The 21,376-nt window shown below is 47.3% G+C and overlaps 1 protein-coding gene across 1 annotated transcript; it reads right to left on the bottom strand.

Annotated features, from left to right (window-relative positions):
• Window positions 1-3,855: 3,855 nt before the first annotated feature.
• On the bottom strand, window positions 3,856-21,159 carry SYDE2 (synapse defective Rho GTPase homolog 2). Its single transcript, XM_069862821.1, has 6 exons — window positions 20,496-21,159; window positions 15,146-16,245; window positions 13,161-13,287; window positions 9,787-9,968; window positions 8,752-8,983; window positions 3,856-6,060 (listed from the first exon to the last, which is right to left on the bottom strand). The coding sequence occupies exons 1-6, from the start codon at window positions 21,058-21,060 to the stop codon at window positions 5,558-5,560; spliced, it is 2,709 nt and encodes a 902-aa protein (XP_069718922.1). The 5' UTR covers window positions 21,061-21,159; the 3' UTR covers window positions 3,856-5,557.
• Window positions 21,160-21,376: the final 217 nt, after the last annotated feature.

Genomic DNA, 21,376 nt, shown 5'->3' with positions numbered 1-21,376 from the left:
TCAATAGCCGGGTCAGAGCCCGTGTAAGCGAGCGGAGCCTCTCAAGTGGAAATTAAACCTATCTGGGGAGGACAGATTAAACCCTATACGGGTGAGTTCACTCTTTCCATGACTCGCCAAACTGTTCGAGGGTCACAGCCTCCTGTCAAACACAATGTCCGTAGGGGCACAGCAGATAAGGAAGCACAAAAGACAACCCGCACACGGGGGATTTGCAGAGAGGGTCTTTGCTGACAAGCGATAGCCGGCGCAGCGCCCTGCTTCGTCACAGCAAAGCGTAACCAAACACGAAACAGGAGCGGCGTGAGCCTCCCGTCTCCCAAAATAAACACTGCAAATCAGCTTCAGGTAGTGTTAAAAACACACCCATTCCATTTTCTAGGGCCAAGATCTCCCCGGTGTGGAGTTTTACCACTTTGACTGAGCTTTGGTCAGATTCAAAACAGGTTTGGTGCCACTGGATAGGACGTGGTTTGAAAAAAGAGTCTCGTAAGTTTAAATATCGTAAGTTTAAATATCATAATAACATTCCTTGTTCCTCCTAGTAAGTGATCTCTAAATTAAACCCAAGGAAAACCCAACGAGCACGTCCCTCCCACTTCCAGCACAGTGTTTGCACTCAGAGCTCAACAGGAAGAGGACACAGCTCCTCTGCTAAATCAATATTTAACCAGCAACCTGCTCCATGCGGATGTGTAAACACCCCCCAGCTGCCTACTTGAAACGCTCAGCGCTGTTATCAGGCCGGGATTTCGTTAGAACATCACCTCAGATCACCTTCCACAGCCTTTTGAGGAACAGGGCTGCAAACTGTGCTTACAGTCAAGTCAACCACATGGTCATGACTTACCTTGAAAGCCCAACTGTCCCCCCTCCACTGTAACTGAAGCCTCGAAGAGGCAGCGGCTCAACGGGAGCCTCACTCCCTGCTGCAGACGCACCCTTGAGTCTCGATTGAGAAGGTTTTCTTAGAATCATAGAACAGTTTGGGTTGGAAGGGACTTTAAGATCAGCCAGTCCCACCCCTGCCCTGGGCAGGGACACCTCCCACTGGATCAGGGGCTCCAAGCCCCATCCAACCTGGCCTTGAACCCCTCCAGGGATGGGGCAGCCACCCCTGCTCTGGGCAACCTGTTCTCCACTCTCATGGTGAAGAAATTCTTCCTTATATCAAGCCTAAATCTGCCGCCTGCCAGTTTATACCCGTTCCCCCTCGTCCTATCACCACAAGCCTTTGTGAATAGTCCCTCTCCAGCTTCCCCGTAGGCCCCATTCCAGAGGAGTATTTGATTAAGAAAGGATTCCCAGATTTCAGCTGGGTTTTCCTAGCTCTGAGGACAAGGAGGCAGCAGATCAGGGCTCTGCTGATCAGCCCTGCTCCCTCCCCAGAGCAAAGTGGGCTGGGGAGCTGCAAGAACCCCCTGGTGGAAATGGAGTCACATTCAGAGACACATTTTCTTCCTTATCTCCGCTCCCAAGTAACACCAGAGACATGAGATTGATTACACACCCCAACATGGTCTTTTATCCTCTCTAATCCAGCCCTGGATGTTCATCTACCTGTAGGGTCAGCTCTACGTTTCCTCCTGGCACGCTGCTCCACAGGGTAATTCTGCCTAGAAAGTGAGAGGGTTTCCCACATGGCTCTGAAAAATCCAAGAGTGAAAAGCATTAACTCATTGGGTAGGATGACGTTTTAAAATGAAGGCATCACAGCAACACGAAAACCTTAACACCAGTCCTCCCCCACTCCAAATAACCACCCTCCAGCTGTTGGTAGCTTCAGAATTCCAGATAAAGACTCATTTCAAAAGACATTTTTACTGTTAAGACACCCCCATCCCTTGGGAGGAAGGGGAAGGGATTAAGGTCTGGTAGCAGCGATACCAGATGTGCCTCTGGCTTATCAGATTTATAGATTTATTCTGTAAAAACCTTGAATATCTACTTTTGCTGGGGACATTTCCCTCTATTTTTAGAGCACGTCGGAATAGCTGCAGCCGCGTTTCTTGCCTGGTGCATTAATGAACACCCACATCCATAACATATTTAGGAAGGACGCGTCTAGAGATCTGGCTTCTGGTGTCGGCCCCCAGCACCTTAAAGCAGCCCCAGGTCGCACTGCCACCCCCTCTGCTCCACATCCCACACAACCCCTACCCCGTTTCCTGTAAAAAGCCACTTTGGGAAGCTGAAAATGGAGAAGAAGCAATTCAGTGTCAGCTGGATGGGCCACGCAGCCCAAGCAGCATCACGATAATCGTGTTTAAACAAAGAGCAGTGGTTTAAAACTCTACTTAGTCCACTCCTGAACCCACCCACCTACCGTATCCTTCGGCAGCCAGAGTTGTTCCGACCTACTAAGCATTTCTTCTCTTCCTTAGGGACCACAAACCAAGGCTCTTGGCTGCCACCCAGCCCAGCACAAGGGACACCACCGACCAGACCTAAAAATACCGAACCAGCCCATCCTTGGGTACGAGCTTGTTTACACGCGATTCTTGTACAAGTTGTGAAACTGCTTCTGTAAGAGAGTCTGTTTTCTCTTGCTGGGAGCACGGAGGCCACACCTGAAGGAAGTCCATACGCCCCAAGGGCTTCACCAGCAGGCTCTGCCCTCTGCGTTTAACCTCTCGTAGCAGCGTAAGAGCCCCCGCAGGGCAGGAGCTGCTCCTGGTGGCAAAGCAGTGACACCCAGGAGCCCAGCAGGCAGGGTAGCGCGGCAAGAGAAGCACCAGAAACCTTCATCAGTGGTTTGGTAGAAGCAGGTTGGTTTAGTCTCCCCACTTAGTCTTTCCCACATTAATCCTGCTCCTTCAGAACCTGTAACGATCATAAGAAGGATGCATCTTGACCAGATTATATAAATAATTACACAAAAATATAATAACATCTTAAAAAACGTAGATCAGGGACAACACGTAACAAAAATGTGTCGTTAAAGGAGGATTCCTAAGATACAAAATGTGTTCTACAAGTTGTTATAACTTGATGATCCTCGTGAGTCCCTCCCAACTCAGAATATTCGATGACTCTATGATTAACAGCAAATGTTTCACTTGAATAACACCAACACTTTGCTATATCTTAACAAATTAGCTAATATCAACATTAATAAGGTCAGGCTGGATGGGGCAGCCTGGTCCAGTAGGAGGTGTCCCTGTGCTGGAACTGGATGGGCTCTAAGGTCCCTTCCAACCCTAACTACTCTATGAGTCTATGATAATAACTAAAATTAACATTAATAACTAATATTCACATTAATACCATTTATCAAGTCATTGATTTCCTGTTGTTAAAACATTAGAGCCGGCAGAGCAGCTGCTGCTGTGCCGAGATACAGAACCTACCTGAAGAAATAGCCTTTCCTTACTCAAAAGATGCTCATTTACATCATTTTTGTTGTTATAAACAATGAAAACTTAATATCCCATTTATCAAATAACTTTAAATGCAAATATCTCGCTGCCAGCGCTAAGACATCTCACACCCAGTGCAGCATTCAAAACAATCACCATCCTGCAATAAAATGCTGCCACAACACTGGTTTTATATTAATATATATTATATATATATTATATTTATATTAATATTTATATTAATATATTAATATTATAACCTTTATATTAATATTTAGTAGGGTTTGGGTTCTTTTTTTTAATGCTATAACTGAAATGCTGGGTTAAACCTAGAAAAGATGACAGAACAGATCATCTGCTGAAAAGTTCAATGGCTTCGTAGAATTAATACCCACGTGCAGCCAGTACAAACGTACGGCACCAGCTCAGAGAGGGTTAAACGATCACTAACTCAGCCAGGTCAAACTTGGTTCTTAATTCAAATTTTATTTAGAATTTAAATCTATCGTTTAAAAAGGATGCACATTCTGTAGGTATAAAAGTTTAAAAAAATACATTGATTTATTGATAAATGCCTCAGGTTAAATTTACATTTTCATACATTATAATTATATCGCAATAATTGTTTTGCGTCTTTTAACACTTATAAAAAATAAATTAACGGGATTGAATAAACCATTTGAAACCATGCTGAGAGAATTCCTTGGAGAAGAGGGGTGAAGTTTTACTGAAAAGATTCTTTATTCCTCGCTCCTGTAAATAAATAACTCTTCAATTAAGCAATACGAGGACATATCCACGGCAGGAGATTGGAACTGGATGGGCTTTGAGGTCCCTTCCAACCCAACCTATTCCATGATCTGTATGCAGTTTGGTAACTATTTTTAATTAAATCAAGAACGTGTTTCCTTAACACAAAATGTGAATTCCTCACCATAAATGACTAAAGATAAAAGATGATTAGAGAAAGTGGCGGCAGCTGCATCTAATAAGGTCAGATGAGCAGCAATCCTACCCAAACTCCCCAAGAGTGACGTCACTCAACCCCTTCAGCCTTGTGGAACAACTCTGGTTTCCGCTTTGGGGAGATGAATTTAAAAGACTCGGGGAAAAATCTAACTGCCTTTGTGCAGAACTTGAGTCTTGCATCTCCGGAGAGGGCTCAGACACCTCCCAGCAGCCACCCAAAGGTACCTCTGGAGGGAAAAACAAAGTATTGAAACCTCAAGAATGACTTAACAGGTTACAAGAAGAAAAGAATTTTTTGAAAAGTAAATACTTCCCAGATTTTCTTTATATATGAAAAAACACGGAGGAAAAAAAAAAAACAAGGAGGAAAAAAAAAAAGGAGAGAAAGAGTGGTGGGGGTGAGAGAGAAAAATAACAGCACTTGCAAAGCGATGCCCTGCAACACAAGGTCATTCACATTAATCATTCACCCTGCCTTCTCTCTGGCCACGGTTCCGTGCATAAATCCACGTTACCCAAGGGTAACTCCATCGCAGCATCACCAGACACATCTTCCCATGAACACGGACGTTTCATCAATCCGAGATCTTCCTCCTTTGCAAAGGCAGCTACAGCCACGTGCACGTTTATACACAGATATATACAAACTAGGTTAGAAAAATATTTAATTTTTGCTCGTTTAAATAATTCGTGGAAAGTGTTAATAGAGGAATACGTTAATATTTGTACAATTAAAACTTTATATATAAATATTTTTTATATATATATAAAGCATTTTTCATAGCAGCCGTTGCATATATAGTAAAATGAGTCTATTTGAAGTCTGTGCTGCAAAAGTCAGGCCAAGCAGCGTTCATCCTCTTCCAAGGGGAACTTCTGTACCGTAGCCGGGATTTAAGGAATGAGGAGTTCCGCTGCCACCCACAGCAGTGATGCTGCTTTATCTTCTGCCAGGGATTGCCCAGACTGCCTAAGTGCAGAGTATTTTTAGGGAGAAACACCACTATGTGGTACCACCTCCCGCTTTCTAAGCTTGTCTCCAACACCAGGACCAGGCCAACACCTTCTTCTAACAAAAAAAAAAGCAGAAATGGAATAAGAATGGCTTAATTTGTCAACACAAGGTGGGCCACAGCTTTACCACCGGCGTCTAAGGGCATCGTCACACCTCGTATGGCTGTGGGAAGCCCCGTGAAGGGCACGGAGGCAACAAGAGGCGGCGTCAGAGTTTAATAACTCATATTTAGCTTGTTTTTGTTGAGTTCCCTTTCCAGGTTTCCTATCAGAGTATCAATGCTTTCCTGCAGGTCCTTGAGGTTCGCCCTGTGATCGGCCGCCGAGTCTATCGCTTGCATGGTCAAATAGCTCCGAAACGTGTGCTCCCTGGGGACGGGCTGGGGGGGTCTCCCTGGGGCATCCGACTCCTCGGCTCGGCTGCCGTCGTCCTCGCTCTCCGTATCTTCCAAAGGGACGTCATCGTAGTCTGCTTCGCTCAGGCAGTCTTTTGGGTTTAAGAAGTAGTTTTCCCCACAGCTGCTCCAGTCTCCGGCATAGCGGTTGCTCGACGGGCTGTCCAGACCTGCTGGCCTCGGTCTGAGCACCCCCGACATCTCACTACAGCTCAGGCTCAGCATCTGAGGTCTCTGCCTCTTGGGTCTTAGGTAATTCAGGGACAGCGGGTGCTCAGGAGACGCATTCAGATGTGCTGGTTCTTTGGCAGGCAAGGGATGTACTAGAAAAGAAGCTAAACCAGTCAGGACTAAATCCATGCTGCAAGAAGAGCACCACCGATGCCCACCACCCTCCCTCGATGGCGCACGCTAACAGCATCCATGAATACATGCAAGCTTCCAGCCAACACATTCCATCATTGCATTTTCTGCCACTGTTTGATATAAAATAATCAAAAAAACCTACTGTAAAAGCTAAGTTTCAAAGATTCATGCCAGATTCAAATTGCAACAAAGAACCCATCTCAAAGTAGAACCTCCCAGAGCACAGATTCAGGTCACTGAGTGAGTGACCATCATCCAGCTCTGGGGCAAAGCAAAGCAAGCAGCTCAGCTCACAACGCTGCGTCCAGGCTGAAGGAGTAACAGAAAGCAGCACGGCAAAAGAGGTTAAAACACATCAAAAATACCACCGCGGAGAACCACCTCAAGAAGCCGAGGACGCACCAAGCGTTGAACTTTTGAGCTTCTCTTTGGCCCTAGCGCTCTGCGCTACCAAACGAAGCTCATTCGCATGGATTTTCTAAGCAGCCACAACCCCGTGCCAGCCGCACTCACAGAGGTTTGATGGCAGCGTTACCTGAGCTCACGGTTACCCCGCGCAAGTTACTAACAGCCTCCTCCACCGTCACCGGCTCCCTGCGGTGAACAGCACACGTTTTTACTCACCCGTGCCTGCTCAACATCTGAGCCGCAAAACTTTAGTTTCATGCAGACCATTAATTCTTGTAATTTGAAGCAGAGACTTTCTCTCCCTGTTTGCTGTTGAAAACATGGTGCAGCCCAGAACCTCAGCCTCTCCTTCTCAGTCTCCTTGCAATGGTTCAATCCTGCACCCAACGCCTCTCTTGGGGCCACATCACAGCTCTCTCCAAGGGGTTTTAGCCTTAACTTACATCTTGCACAATAACACGCAATAACCACAGGATCATAGAATGGTTTGGGATGGAAGGAACCTTACAGCCCATCCAGTCCCACCCCTGCCATGGGCAGGGACACCTCCCACTGGATCAGGGGCTCCAAGCCCCATCCAGCCTGGCCTTGAACCCCTCCAGGGATGGGGCAGCCACCCCTGCTCTGGGCAGCCTGGGCCAGGGCCTCCCCACCCTGTGAAGAGCCATCACTGCTTTTTCCCCCCCTCCTCACTCTAACAAAAGCCCTTCTGTTCCAACTCTGCTCCCTTAAGACGAAGGGCACGGGTTAACAATAACTTGCCGGTATTACACGGTTTAATTGAACAAGGACTATTTGTTTTCGGTTGGGAAAATACGGAAATCAAAGTATTGCACAACAAGTCGATTATCAAGCTGTCTCAGCCTCCAGGAGATTAAATGTAAGAGACCAGCCTGCGATCACTCCATTGGGTCCACTCGTTCTGCCCAACACGTACAGTGTTCACCTGCTCACATTTGTGTTTTACCTCCCTTTTAGCACCACGTTCTTTCAAGCTGAGGGATAGCGTTCGGTTCTCTCTTCAAGGTGAAGGAAAACTCTCCTGGACAAGCTGGAGAAGGGGGCCTGTGTGAATCTTATGAGGCTCAACACGGCCAAGGCCAAGGTCCTACACCTTATCCAGGGCAATCCACATTTCAGTACCAGGTGAGGGATGATGTGATTGAAAGCGGCCCTGAGGAGAAGAGCTGGGTATGCTGGTTGATGAGAAGCTTGACATGAACCAGCAATGCGTGCTCACAGCCTAGAAGGCCAACCCTGTCCTGGGCTGCATCCAAAGCATTGGGGTCAACAGGGCAAGGGAGGGGATTCTGTCCCTCTGCTCTGGTGAGACCCCACCTGGAGTATTGTGTCCAGTTCTGGAGTCCTCAGCATAAGGAGGAGATGGAAATGTTGGAATGGGTCCAGAGGAGGCTACAAGGATGATCCGAGGGCAGGAGCACCTCCCACATGAGGACAGGCTGAGAGAGTTGGGCTTATTCAGCCTGGAGAAGAGAAGGCTCTAAGCAGCTTCCAGTACAGAAAGGGGCTCCAGGAAAGCTGAGGAGAGGCTTTTTACAAAGGCTTGGAGTGACATGATGAGGGGGGATGGCTTAAAATTGGAAGGGGGAAGATTTAGATTAGTCATTAGGAGGAAATTCTTCACAATGAGAGAGGGGAGGCCCTGGAACAGGTTGCCCAGAGCAGTGGTGGCTGCCCCATCCCTGGAGGGGTTCAAGGCCAGGTTGGATGGGGCTTGGAAACCCTGATCCAGTGGGAGGTGTCCCTGCCCAGGGCAGGGGTGGGACTGGCTGATCTCGAAGGTCCCTTCTAACCCAAACCATTTTACGATTCTGATTCCTTACCCTACTCCAGCCTCCCAAGGGCAGAGCTACACCCACCTGCTTCTCCTTTCCACACCCCCAAGGTTTCATGAATAGTCTAAGCTGCCCAAACAGCTCTTGGTCTCCCTCTTCGTTGTGCCTAACGATCCCTCCTTGTACCAAATGGTCTCCCTCTCGCATCACACCCCAACTCTGCCATCTGGTATGAAAGCAACTAGAACAACAAAATTCCCATCAAACAAAGCGACTGGAAACAAAGAGTAGATTATAAAATCAGCATGATTTCTTCAGATTAAGAGGTGATGCCACAGCACCTCGTGTTTTAAGAATTCTAATGCTGTGAATTAACGTACACTGTCACACAGACAAAACACCCAGGTTTGACATTTTCCCTTGATCAGATTCATGAAAAGGTACCTGGCCACAGCTGGAGTAAATAGTGAAGGACCTCTATGTGTTTTTTGAAGTCCAGGGCACTGGCAAGCTCTTCGGAGTCTGTGAAGACTCTGTTGTTGTGGTTGGTGGTCTCCTGCCTCTGGCTCAGTAACACAGGCCCAAAGCATACGGCTAAATTCTGGCACGTCATCTTATTCACTTCGTGGTAAGAAGCCACCAGCTTCAGGTGATCCAACAGCATCTTCAAGGTAGCCTAAAAGAACAAAATACACCTCAGGAAACAACACAGGATGAAGGTGGTGCTGACACCTTAACACCTGGTCAGCAGGAGTAGGGAAGGGATTGTCCCACTGCACTGGTGAGGCTGCACCTCAAATCCTGGGTTCAGTTTGGGGCCTCTCACTAGAAGAAAGACATTGAGTAGCTGGAATATGTCCAGAGGAGTGGACAGAGCTGGGGAAGAGTCTGGAGCAGAAGCCTTTTGAGGAGCAGGAGTCTTCTGAGGAGCAGCTGAGAGAGCTGGGGGTGTTTAGCCTGGAGAAGAGGAGGCTGAGGGGAGACCTCATTGCTCTCTACAACTACCTGAAAGGAGGGTGTGGAGAGGAGGGAGCTGGGCTCTTCTCCCAAGGGACAGGGGACAGGACGAGAGGGAATGGCCTCAAGCTCCACCAGGGGAGGTTCAGATTGGATATTAGGGAAAAAATTCCTTATGGCAATAGTGTTGAAGCACTGGCAGAGGCTGCCCAGGGCAGTGGTTGAATCTCCAACACTGGAGGGGTTCAAAAAGCTCGTAGATATGGCACAAGATCCCGGCCGTGTTCAGCTGATTCTGGGACTGGATGAGCTTAGAGGTCTTTTCCAACCTTCATGATTCTAAGTTAAGGCTTTATCACACACCCTTAGGAAAGAGGAGTGCATTTCCCCACTTACTTATGACACACAGAACATCAAGTCAGGACACAAGTGTTGAATTTTGACACATTTTATATCCAGCATGAAAAGGTTCTTTTATTTTCTGAAGCAGGCAATCTCCTTGGACCTGCTATTACCACTCACCTTCTCGACATCGGGCAGGCAGTCCAGAAGGGCTGCTGTGTGCTCAGAGTCACTCAGGTCATTCTCACAACCATTTGCTGTCATTTTCAATGGATTCTTCACCATGGCATCCAGCACGGCTTCGTAGAGCTGCTTGGTTATCAGGGGAGAGGGGAGCTCTCGCAGATAGTCCTTCAGGACACCTTCGACAAGAGACACAAGGACAGTTGACTTGAATTCCTGTGGTTTTTGGAAACACAAAGGCACATCTTCACCCATCCCATGAGAAATCCCTCCGTGTCAGGGACAAACTTCGTACTTGGGAGGGAGGGATGGCAGGACAACAGCAAAAGGGCACAGAGAACCATGGGTACGTGAGGAATCCCCACAGGGTCAGCTAAGAGGCATCTTGAGGTCGAGGGACATCGGCACCCCTGTCATAGCCAGTATAAATGACAGAAATCTTTGAAAGAAACAAGCCAACCTCCCCATAGCTTTCATTTTCCGTAAAACATGCACTCTGTGCCACAAATATCTACCCATTTTAGCTAGATCACAACTGAATTTCAATACTGTCTGAGAAGTACTTCCAGGACTGGAAGGGGTTCCAGGAAAGCTCTTGATCAGGGAGTGCAGGGATAGGACAAGGGGGAATGGTTTTGAACTGAAAGAAGGGAGATCGAGAAGAGATCTTGAGAAGAAATGTTTTCTGTGAGGGTGGGGAGGCCCTGGCCCAGGCTGCCCAGAGCAGGGGTGGCTGCCCCATCCCTGGAGGGGTTCAAGGCTGGGTTGGATGGGGCTTGGAGCCCCTGATCCAGTGGGAGGTGTCCCTGCCCAGGGCAGGGGTGGGACTGGATGGGCTTTGAGGTCCCTTGCAACCCAAACCATTCTACGACTAAACACTGGGATATTTTCCTTTTTTCCTTAAGCAAAACACTAGCAAAAGATGCTGACTTTTATCTTAACACCTCCCACCAGATCAGGTTGCTCAACCTGGCCTCGAACACCTCCAGGGATAAGACATCCACGACTTCTCTGGGCAACCTGGGCCAGGGCCTTTGTTTCAGTTGTGCTTTTTCTTTTGGAGGGGGAGGCAGAAATCAGAATCGCCTTCGAGTAGGAAACGCTGCTCCGTAATCACATCAAGCTTATCCAGCTGAAACACTCACAAAAGTCTATTAATAACCACTTATGAGGAATTCCTGTAACAGCATCCACAGTCACAGGACGACCACCTGCCAAAGAGCTTTCTCCTCTTTAGCCCTGAATAACAGGAGAGTTTGGGAGCCACAAATGCCCCTTGACCCTTCTAAACCCTTATTCACTCGGCTAAATTAGCCCTCTAAGAGGCTGTAGTTATTTTTCTCCTCCACGGATCTACGCTTCCCGCTGCTGCCAGCCCACGAGCACATTCCCCTTGACCAAACCACACGCAGCAAATGCAGGCAGCGAGCAGAAACTCCTGTCCACTTCATTAATTCCTCATTTTCCACACCCACTGATCTGTTAACAGCATCGCGGGCTTTATACAGAGCGATGAATTCACGTGGATGTGAACAGACACGAAGCAACAACACTGACCACAGGTCAGACCCGAAAACTGGCTGCACGCTTCGGCTGGGGCCACGAGCACAATAAATTGTGTGTGAGGCTGTGCCAGTCCCAAGAGCGTTTCTCAGGCAAGGTTTAATCATTAAATGTTCCTTCTTTAGCCTCTGGAGAGCTGTCAAAAAAAAAGATCTTTTTAATCTCTTGGAAAAGCAGCGCTACTCAAATTACAAACGGGACACGAGGCAGCACTTCAAATCAGTCAAGATTTATGCTGAGGGTTCATATTTTATGGAACACATGTTTTGGCTCCTAAAAGCAGGAATCACGTGCAGCAGCCTCGGCGCTGCAAACACAGCACAAACACGTCATGAAAGACGTTCCCTCTCCCCAAGCGCATGCAAGTGAGGTTCTGTGGGCTCTTTTCTTGCTAGCACTGAGCACGGGGGGTACCTCAGGTCTATCAGCCCAGACCATAGAATCATGTAACGGTTTGGACTGGAAGGGACCTTAAAGATCATCCAATTCCAATCCCTCTGCCATGGGCAGGGACACCTCCTACTGGATCAGAGGCTCCAAGCCCCATCCAACCTTGAACACCTCCAGGGATGGGGCAGCCACCACTGCTCTGGGCAACCTGTGCCTCACCACCCTCACAAGAAAACATTTCTTCTTCATCTAAATCTCCCCTCTTTCAGCTTAAGGCCATTCCCCCTCGTCCTATCCCTGCACTCCCTGACCAAGAGCCCCTCCCCAGCTCTCCTGGAGCCCCTTTCAGCACTGGAAGCTGCTCTAAGGTCTCCCTGGAGCCTTCTCTTCTCCAGGCTGAACAACTCCACACCTTCTATTATCACTTTGTGTAATTATGAAGTGTAACGAATAAAATTCATTCCCAATATGCCGAAATTAAATAAACCCCCAAACAGGGTGGAATGGTCCTGCACTGGATGCTGGATGCCACAGAGAAGGCTTTGGCACAGAATATTCCAACCCTGCCTACTCTTATTGCATTTTCCGTCCCTGGATATGGAGGAAATGAATGCTCCTGCCTAATTTCCTGGAGCAATTGGTTTGCTCAGCGATGCCTGAAATGAGCTCAACTTTGGTTTACATAACACGTATCAATAGTTATAAAACTGTTCCACTTTTAAGTAATAAAACCCTCTGAACAACTTGCTTCAGTTGTGCTGTCTAACTCTTGTGTAAATGCTCACATAAAGAGCTGGTGCAGAAGGGTTTCCTAAGACCTCCTGGTCCTGCAGTCCCAGTCCTTCCCACCTTCACCAGCAGCTTGTTGAGGGCCAGGACAGCGAGCAGGGGAAAACTGCTACTTAATTACGGTTTAAATGAAGCAAAGGACCCAATGACAGCATCTTTCTGCAGCTCTAACCAGTCTGCAGGAGACGATGGGTTATCTGCTTCCAAAAATCCCACAACAGCTAACGTCAAGGGAGGACAACGGGTTGCTCCAAGATGGCTCTTGGATCACGTGCTGTACAGCAACGCCAGCACAGTGGACGCGTCCGATCACAACTGAAGTCTTCCAAGACTGTCTCCAATCCAAACTGACAGCAGGGGTTTAACCCAGGGGCCTCGCCTCCTTTCAGATGTCCAGTTCCCTTTGAGGCTGGCAAAGCAGATCCTGAAAACGGCTTCTTCCATGCCCTCCTCCCTCCAAACCCCGCAAGGTTACTGCACTCATTCCCACCCCGCCTTCAGCAACACAACGCAGGAGGCACCAGCTGCTAAACGACAACAGAAACCAGTTCAGAGCACAACTTCACCTTTTGAAAGGTTAAGAATGCAGCACAACTCTGTCCTAACAGCAAAGCAAGTGAGTGTGTTACCTGTTATGACATTAATGTCTGGGTACTGGCTTTCACAGAGCGTCACAGCCTTGCTGTCCCTCTCAAATGCCTCTCGAAGCTCCTTCTTAACTGCCGCTGAGCCACACAACCGGTACAAACCCACCACCTAGAAGCAAAAACAACGGTCACGCATCAGCGTCGATACCCGACAGCGTGTTCTGTTTCATCTGGGAAGCAAAAAGAGAACAACCGTTTGGAAACGCATGTTAAGGAAACTCAAAGAATCACTAGGTTGGAAAGGACCCACTGGATCATTGAGTCCAAAGAGCGCAAACCCTGAACACCACATGGTATCAAACGTCTCCCATGGTATCAAACACCACATGGTATCAAACGTATCATGAGGACTCCAGGTGGGGTCTCACGAGAGGTGGAGCAGAGGGGTAGAATCACCTTCCCTTACGCTACTGGTCCCACTGAAACCCACCCCACTCTTGGACTTAATTACTAATTCAGTCACATGCTTTCATGCCCTCAAATTTTGCAATTTGTCATTATTTACTTTTAATTTTCATCAACACCACTTATGCAAAGCCATCCTATGATATCACGGATCTAATTCTAATGCATTAATTTTCCTTTATTTCCATGAGCTCTACAGGCAGGTGCACTGAGCAGTATACAGGGAGTCCAAAACTCATTCAAAAGGCACAAAACATACCCAAAAATGCCCTGACATAGACTGCACTGACTTAGTCCATGCAAATCTAAGACTGCGAATGAGAGTATTTAGCTGGCCATTTATTAATTCCTGTTTAAATAAATGGAAGGTTACCCAGTGGAATTTGTACTCCCTCTTTCCCAAGACCAAAAACGATGTAGTATTTGCCTATGCCAGTTTTTTTCACTCTGAAGTTGTCTAACACCACACCTGAAGTTCAGGTGGAGATGCCAAACCACTCCAGAAGTCAACAGACTACAGGAAAGCCAAAGATGCGAGGCAAGCACAAGGTCAAACCAAGAAGTTAACAGTATATTTTGGGGTTTGGCTCTCCCTGTGCCAACAGGCAAATTAGATTTCATGCTCAAGAGGACCAGGTACATCCAGACAATTCAGATCCCGTTCGCTTCATTACCACTCTTGCCTTGATTACCCAATATCATTTGCATGACTTGGTGCTAATAAGCCCAAAATAAAAATGCTGAAACCATGGGACACGCACATCGCAAAGAAGAAAACTTCTCTTTTCCACTGATTTGCATCCCTGGAGGGGTTCAAGGCCAGGTTGGATGGGGCTTGGAGCCCCTGATCCAGTGGGAGGTGTCCCTGCCCATGGCAGGGGTGGAACTGGATGGGCTTTAAAGTCCCTTCCAACCCAAACCATTCCATGATTCTATGTCAGGAGAAGCACCCACAATAAAAATCACACAGTTTTGATCAGGAGTGACTTCTAGCAAAGCTCATAAATGCCATTTCTGCCTGTATTTTGTCACCTAGGTCATAAACAGCGGAGTTCATCCCGTAGCACCTGGAATGACATCCAACCTGCCAGCAACATAAAACAGCAACAGCAGGAGGTGAAATGACTTCTCGATTTCACCTGAGCAACAACAGGTGTAACTGGGGATTCGTTTCCATATCTCATTTCTCATTAGGTCACCAATAAACTGTATTAGGATGAGAAGACACTGGAGGTGTTTAAGGCACAGGTGGACGAGGTGCTAAGGGACATGGTTTAGTGTTTGATAGGAATGGTTGGACTCGATGATCCGGTGGGTCTCTTCCAACCTGGTTATTCTATGATTCTATGATTCCACAGCATTCACCTTAGGTCTTGATTTGGAAAGCAACTTGAAGAAAGGCAAGAAGCAGCAGCAGCATGTGGAAACCGCAGCAGCAAAGCAAAATGTGACAATAAAAGTGCTTTTAATTACCCCTTTCCCATCCACTCTACTCACGCTCTGCAACAACAGCTGCCTCAACACAGAAACACGAACAAAACCAATTAAAAGATGCACGGTACCTGACAGCCTCTCTTTTCAATCTCCAGAATGCATTTCTGCATCAGAAGTGGCACCATCAAGCCCGCGTTTTCCTTCTCCACCACTTTCCGAGCCTCTACCCCGAACATGACAGGCTCACGATCCGCACTGAGACCATCCAGAGAGTTCTCCCACTGCTCCATGAGCGACAGCTTGACGTAAATAAGTCCCCTTGGTTCCAGCTTGACAGCCAGCTGATGTGTCTTTGTCACTCGGAAGAGAGTGGGAAGAGCCACGGTTCCATGGCAGCACACCCGATTTTTCCGCGGGGTGGGCTCCCAGCTGAACACCACCAGCTTTAAGTGCTGAGCATTTTCGATCTCGATGTTGAACGTGTGGTCCATATCTAGGAACGTCGTCCTACACGTAAGCAAGGCTGTTCTTGCTTTGTTTACCGAGTCAACCTGTATTGCACAAAAGACATCTTTTGAGTCTATTCTTGGTGGCTTTAAGTCTTCAGCACCATAAAAGTGAATGCTCATGAGTCCAGAGATGTACTGAGAGCACTTGGGTTGGTCAGAGAAGTTATAGTGTCTGAAAGCATCGATATCTATTTCGGATTTACCACTGTTACCTGGCAGGCTCTCCTTTCCTTTCCCACACTTGGCTTCGTGCCCATGTTTACCTGATTTTGTTATAAGCTCAGGAGAGTCGCCATCACTGAGGTAACCACCTTTGTTGAAGGATTTGGAGCTCCTCGAGCTTTTCTTTTTGTAGGTGTATTGCGACGACACGCTGCTGTCCAGATGGTACCGGCTGATCACGTTCCTGCTGGCAGTGGTGGCTGAGCTTCCAGAAGACGCCAAAGAAACCGCGTGGTTTGTGTCCCGGCAGCTGCCTTTCAGCAGGGAAGGAGGGTTCTCTGAACTAGCATGGCTAGAAGTTCCCTTGACACTCAGCTTCCTGCTCAGCTCTGGCAGCTTCTTCATTCTCATGGAAAGCTTCCTCACAGTCCTGGGAGATTTGATCCTATCAGGGAAAGGCCAGTTGATTGACCCGCTTTTTTTGAGAGGGCTGGGACTTGGAGGAGAAACCTCTGTTGAGGGTACATCAGCCTTGTGTGCAAGTGCAACTCCAGACCCTTTAGGAGAAAAGAGAAAGAATAATCAGTTTCCATAGCAGAGAATGTGCAGAGCAGCATTTTATTGAAATATGTTTAAATTAGAATCATTTAGTGCTTAATTTTCATGCACGCTTAGGAAACAAGTGGAGAATAAGCTAAAGAGGAAACAAAATTTACATTACATTTGATACCAGTAACCAGGGTTTCAAGAGAACTGTGAATACTCCATTATTCCATCTATAAGGTGCTGTTTTAAAGATGATAAGATGCCAGCTGGCAGGTGTTTCAAACTGCATGACAAGTTTTAAGCAAAGGAGAGGTTACTATCACAGAACCAATCATAAAATCATGGAATGGTTTGGGTTGGAATGGACCTTACAGCCCACCCAGTTCCACCCCACCTGCCATGGAAAGGGTCACCTCCCACTGGATCGTGGTGTTCATTTCTTTAGGAGCAAAGAGAAGGAATAATCATTTTCAAGCCACTCAGTAACCACAGTTTGCAGCGATAAAGAAATAAATCTTGAGCTGAGGGGAAGCCACATTGATTTATCCTAACTCGATAAACGTAATCCATCTAGACAAGCATCATTCATTCATCAGTCAGCTGTTCAGGAGCACTCAAAGCTGGGCTCTGCTGACTCGCTCAGACAAATTTAGCAGTTCAGAGTCAAAAGCCAGATTTGTTCTGCTTTCTGGAGATGAAAGGGCCAGAAACGGCATATAAACAAACGAGCGCTCTCACCCGCTGCATCCAGCTCCATCTATTTGTGCTGTAACCCCCCCAGCAGCTGCACTCCCGGGGCACAGGTGCAGCAAAACCTAAATGGGAAAATACTGGAATGCAACAAATGCACCTTGGTCAACGAATCACAGAATGGTTTGAGTTGGAAGGGGCCTTAAAGCAAGGTCTCACGAGAGCAGAATCCCCTCCCTCACCCTGCTGGTCCCACTGCTCTGGATGCAGCGCAGGGCAAAGGCTGCAAATTCTAGCAGCTCCCAAAAGGACGGTTGCAGCCCTGCCTGCGCAGCCTCAGGTACCACAGAGCTCCTAAGCGCTCACCCTGCACGGAGTGATCACCCCGAGCAGCTCAGAGAGACTCAAACACCTCTATCCATCCATCACTCCTCCCTGCAAGCCAGCACAAGCCTGTTTACAGCACGTAAAAAGAAATCAAGCAGCACTGTTTTCACAAAATACTCAGCAAATTATACTTTACAGAGCTTGCTTTTACCTATTTCTCAGTCTTTAATTCTAAACTCATCATTTTGAGTCCCAACTACCATACAGTGAGTGATTTTTATGAGTCCCCTGTTCATCCAAATTAATTTTCACCACTTAACTACAATCTTACTTTTTATACTTCATAGCAGGAGGTGTCCCTGCCCGTGGCAGGGGGTTGGAACTGGATGGGCTTTGAGGTCCCTTCCAACCCAAACCATTCTATGATTCTTTACTTCGCTTAAATGGTTAAACCAGACAATCTGGTCTGTGTGGTTTTGGTTTCTCCCTCCCCAAAAAGCCCTGCGAACATTCCCTGCAGCCCCAACAGAAGTTTGGCTCTACTAACTTGTGCAGCTGTTTAAGAGGTTCTTTATAAAAGCAAGTTCCAGTTATGAAGAATAAAAGCACGGAATCTGTTTTCCAGAGCAACAGAGGCAAATTCATGCAGCCCTGCATCCCACGGCAGCGGTTCCCTCGCAGGGGAAGGGTTATTTCTAGCACGCCCGCTGTGCTTTTCTGGCAAGCAGCTAGTTAGAAATGTGGTGTTTGATAAACACGGACAAAGCCTTCCCTTGTGCTGCAAATCACCGCACGGTCCCAACTGCTGGGCTGGCCCGGAGCACGCTGCAGCGATCTGTGCCCTCAGCCCCCTAGCATTCATCTTCCCTTCCTGCCCAAAGCCTCTGGCACGGGCTCGGAAAAGCAGGCCAGCAAATTAAACTTCCCCTCAGCTCGTTAAAACCGAAGAGTCAGTCCAACCCTTTGATTTTCAGGTCCAACCGTTGCTGCGATCAGCCCCAAAGAGTTAAAATGAACTATGCGGCTGGGAGGAACCTAACAGCGGAGCATTATGCAGGATGGAATTCCCACCAGCATCCAGCCACATGCTGTCCCACTAAAGCCAGCAATGTGCTGAGCTATGCACGCGATTTTCAACAGTGGACACGACAGCTCTGAACAAGCTGAGCCCTAGCTCGGTCTGGTAACACCTCACCTCCAGTGGGAGGTGTCCCTGCCCATCGCACGAGGGTTGGAATTGGAGAGGCTTTGAGGCACCTTCCAACTCAAACCATTCTGTGATTCTATGTGATGCACTTGACTATATATAAAAATATGTGTGTGTGTATATACATAATTTATTTGGGTTTTTTACAGTGGAACAACACCCCTAGAGACACGGTAGAGTACCCACCACTGGAAGTTTTCAAGATGCAACTTGACAAGGTGCTAGGTAATCTCATCTAGGCTCTATTTCCCATCAAACGATGAACCAGATGATCCTCAGAGGTCCTTCCCAACCTGGGCTCTTATATGCCTTTCCCACATTTACCTTATGCTTTCTGAAAGCTTGAACAGTATGAGTAAGACAAAAAAAAACCCAAAATAGCTCGAGAGTGACAACGCAATCCACATCAAAGTTGAACATCTTGAACACCTCCAGGGATGTGGCATCCACACCTTCTCAGGGCAACCTGGGCCAGGGCCTCGCAATATTTACAGGCAACATCTACATGCTGCTATGTTTGAAAGACTCCCAATAACTGAATTATATTGTTTATTTTTTCTTAATCTTCTAAGAACTCCCTTAAAAAAAATAAGACAAAAAAAGGATCCATGAGCATTTTCTCTCTACCAGGTTGGAAATCCAAATCAGGCAGCAATGTTTGAAGTTTTAAAGGTGAAATCGATCCTGTTATCCATAGAAGAAAACAGCAAATGATAAAATAATCTACTACCTATTTTATTGGCTTTTATAGCGGTTCACTTTTTTCTGTCCGTGCTTCTCAAAATGTGACACATCAAACTAACAGTGAAGCGTATAAATCATATCGATAAAAAGGTGAGCAGGCTTGTCTCCAAAGCAGTAATTGCTGATTTATCACACCCCCAACTCTCTAAGAACACAGACATCTATTTCCTCACAGTTGTATAACTCAAATTCCTAACACAAATAAAGTTAAATTGGCCATGTTGCCCTTCACGCAGTAATTTTGCATGGATGAGCTGTCAATTTAAATTTGACTGAAAATAACTGTAAACACCTTAACTGGATTAAGAAGAACAACTAAGCCACTTCTCCATAATAAAACCAATTACTGGGCAGCAGGGAGCCACTTCATCATCAATTCATCTATTCAAAGTGATCACTATGCAATACATGCAAAGGGAGAGCTGCGTTTGATGCACCTTAATGAACTCAACGCCTAACAAACCAATCAGGGAAAATCCATAACACTTCTCTCCTGGTCCCAGGAGACACTTTCAATGGGCAATTTTGCTTTCAGAAGTACACGTTTATTCAATATGAAAATAAGGTGTTTAGAAGACTGGTAGATGAGGTACTTAGGGACATGGTTTAGTAGTGGACAGGTACGGTTGGACTCGATGATCTCACAGGTCTTTTCAAACCGAGGGATTCTATGAGTCTATGTGGACTTTTTCCTTCTTACATAAAGGGATCATTTTTGTAAAAAGAACAGCCACCTAAATATTGAGAGATTAACCACCTAAACTGGGGTCAAACTGCTTGCAGGACACACACACGTGACTTTCCATAACAACCACACTTACTGATCTCTCCATAGAATAACTCAGATGATGAAAAAACCCACCTAAGAACATGATATTTCATCAACCTGGCACAAAAATACAACAGGTCTAAGTATTTAATGCAGCTATAAAGGGAGTAAGTTCTACAAAAATGCCCAACAACGGGATGGGGCTTTGAGCAAGGTGACCTAGGGGAGGTGTCCCTGCCCGTGGAAGAACTGGATGGGCTTTAAGGTCCCTTCCAACCCAAACCAGCCTGTGAATCTATGAATAACTTAAATACACTTTGAAACTAAAAATATGCTTTACATCTGCAGCATTTCTTCAAAAAGAACAAAATGTGAGCTCCCAGAAGAGACGACGGTGTTTTTTCTTCTGCTGTTGACAGCAGTTTCTTTGGTCCCTTCCGACCCAAACCACTCTATGATTCTATGCTAAGTTTATTACTCCTCTAAAAGGAAAAGAGAGGACACATGTTCCCAAAGCCTCTTACCTGTGGAAGGGCACTTCAAGGCAGGACTGTCCTCTGCTGCTGGCGCAGCGGGAGCCTTGCAGGCAAACCTCAGCCGGGGCTGCTGCACGTGCTCCCCGGGATGCACGGCATCCGCCTGACTCCCTTCACCGGGCTGAGGGCTCCAGCCGTCCCCCGCACCATCCACGGAGCGCGGGGGACCCTTGTGGGGACTCGTGACCGAGTCACCCCCAGGAGGGGGTTTGTACCGAATCGCCGCGGAGCCCGCAGCGCCGGGGCTGTTCACAGGACACAGATGGACCCGCGGCACGTCGGGCTCGTCGTCTTCAGGGATGGGGTTGTACCATATTTCTCCTTCATCGTCCGCATCATTGTCCTCCCCGAAGTCCACGGCAAGTCCCACCGGTGACGTGGAAGGAGCCCACGGCACCGCGGGTTCGGGCAGCGGGATGGGAGGTTTGGGGACCGGGATAACGGCCCCCGGCGTTTCCGTACAGGAGTTTCCATCTTGTGGAGGACGAGGAGGACACCGGGGCGTGCTCTGCTGCAGCCAGCTGCGCTTCTTGGACACGGTGATGCTGGGCATCTGCGGCCTGCGCTCGGGGACGTCGCTGGCCGGGGGGGACCGGGGCTCCTTCCTGCTTCTCGAAGCGATGTAAACATTTTCTATCAAATCTGTTTCCAGGCAGAAAAAAGAAAGACAAAATATTTAGAATATCGTTTTGCTTTTGACAGATGAACACGCACGTTGTCATAAAACATTCGCGCTGGACCTCATCCGAAAGAGCAAAAGAGAAGACGGTGTGGTCATAAAATGACATTTCAGCCTGTCAAAGCGGAATGTGAACGTAATTAATAAAGAGTCAGGCTCGTTAGGCTGTATTTTTAACACCATGTCATTT

The sequence above is a fragment of the Phaenicophaeus curvirostris genome, chromosome 8 (genome assembly GCF_032191515.1).
Source record: "Phaenicophaeus curvirostris isolate KB17595 chromosome 8, BPBGC_Pcur_1.0, whole genome shotgun sequence".
Lineage (NCBI taxonomy): Eukaryota > Metazoa > Chordata > Aves > Cuculiformes > Cuculidae > Phaenicophaeus > Phaenicophaeus curvirostris.
This window is presented reverse-complemented; position numbering and strand designations above follow the sequence as displayed.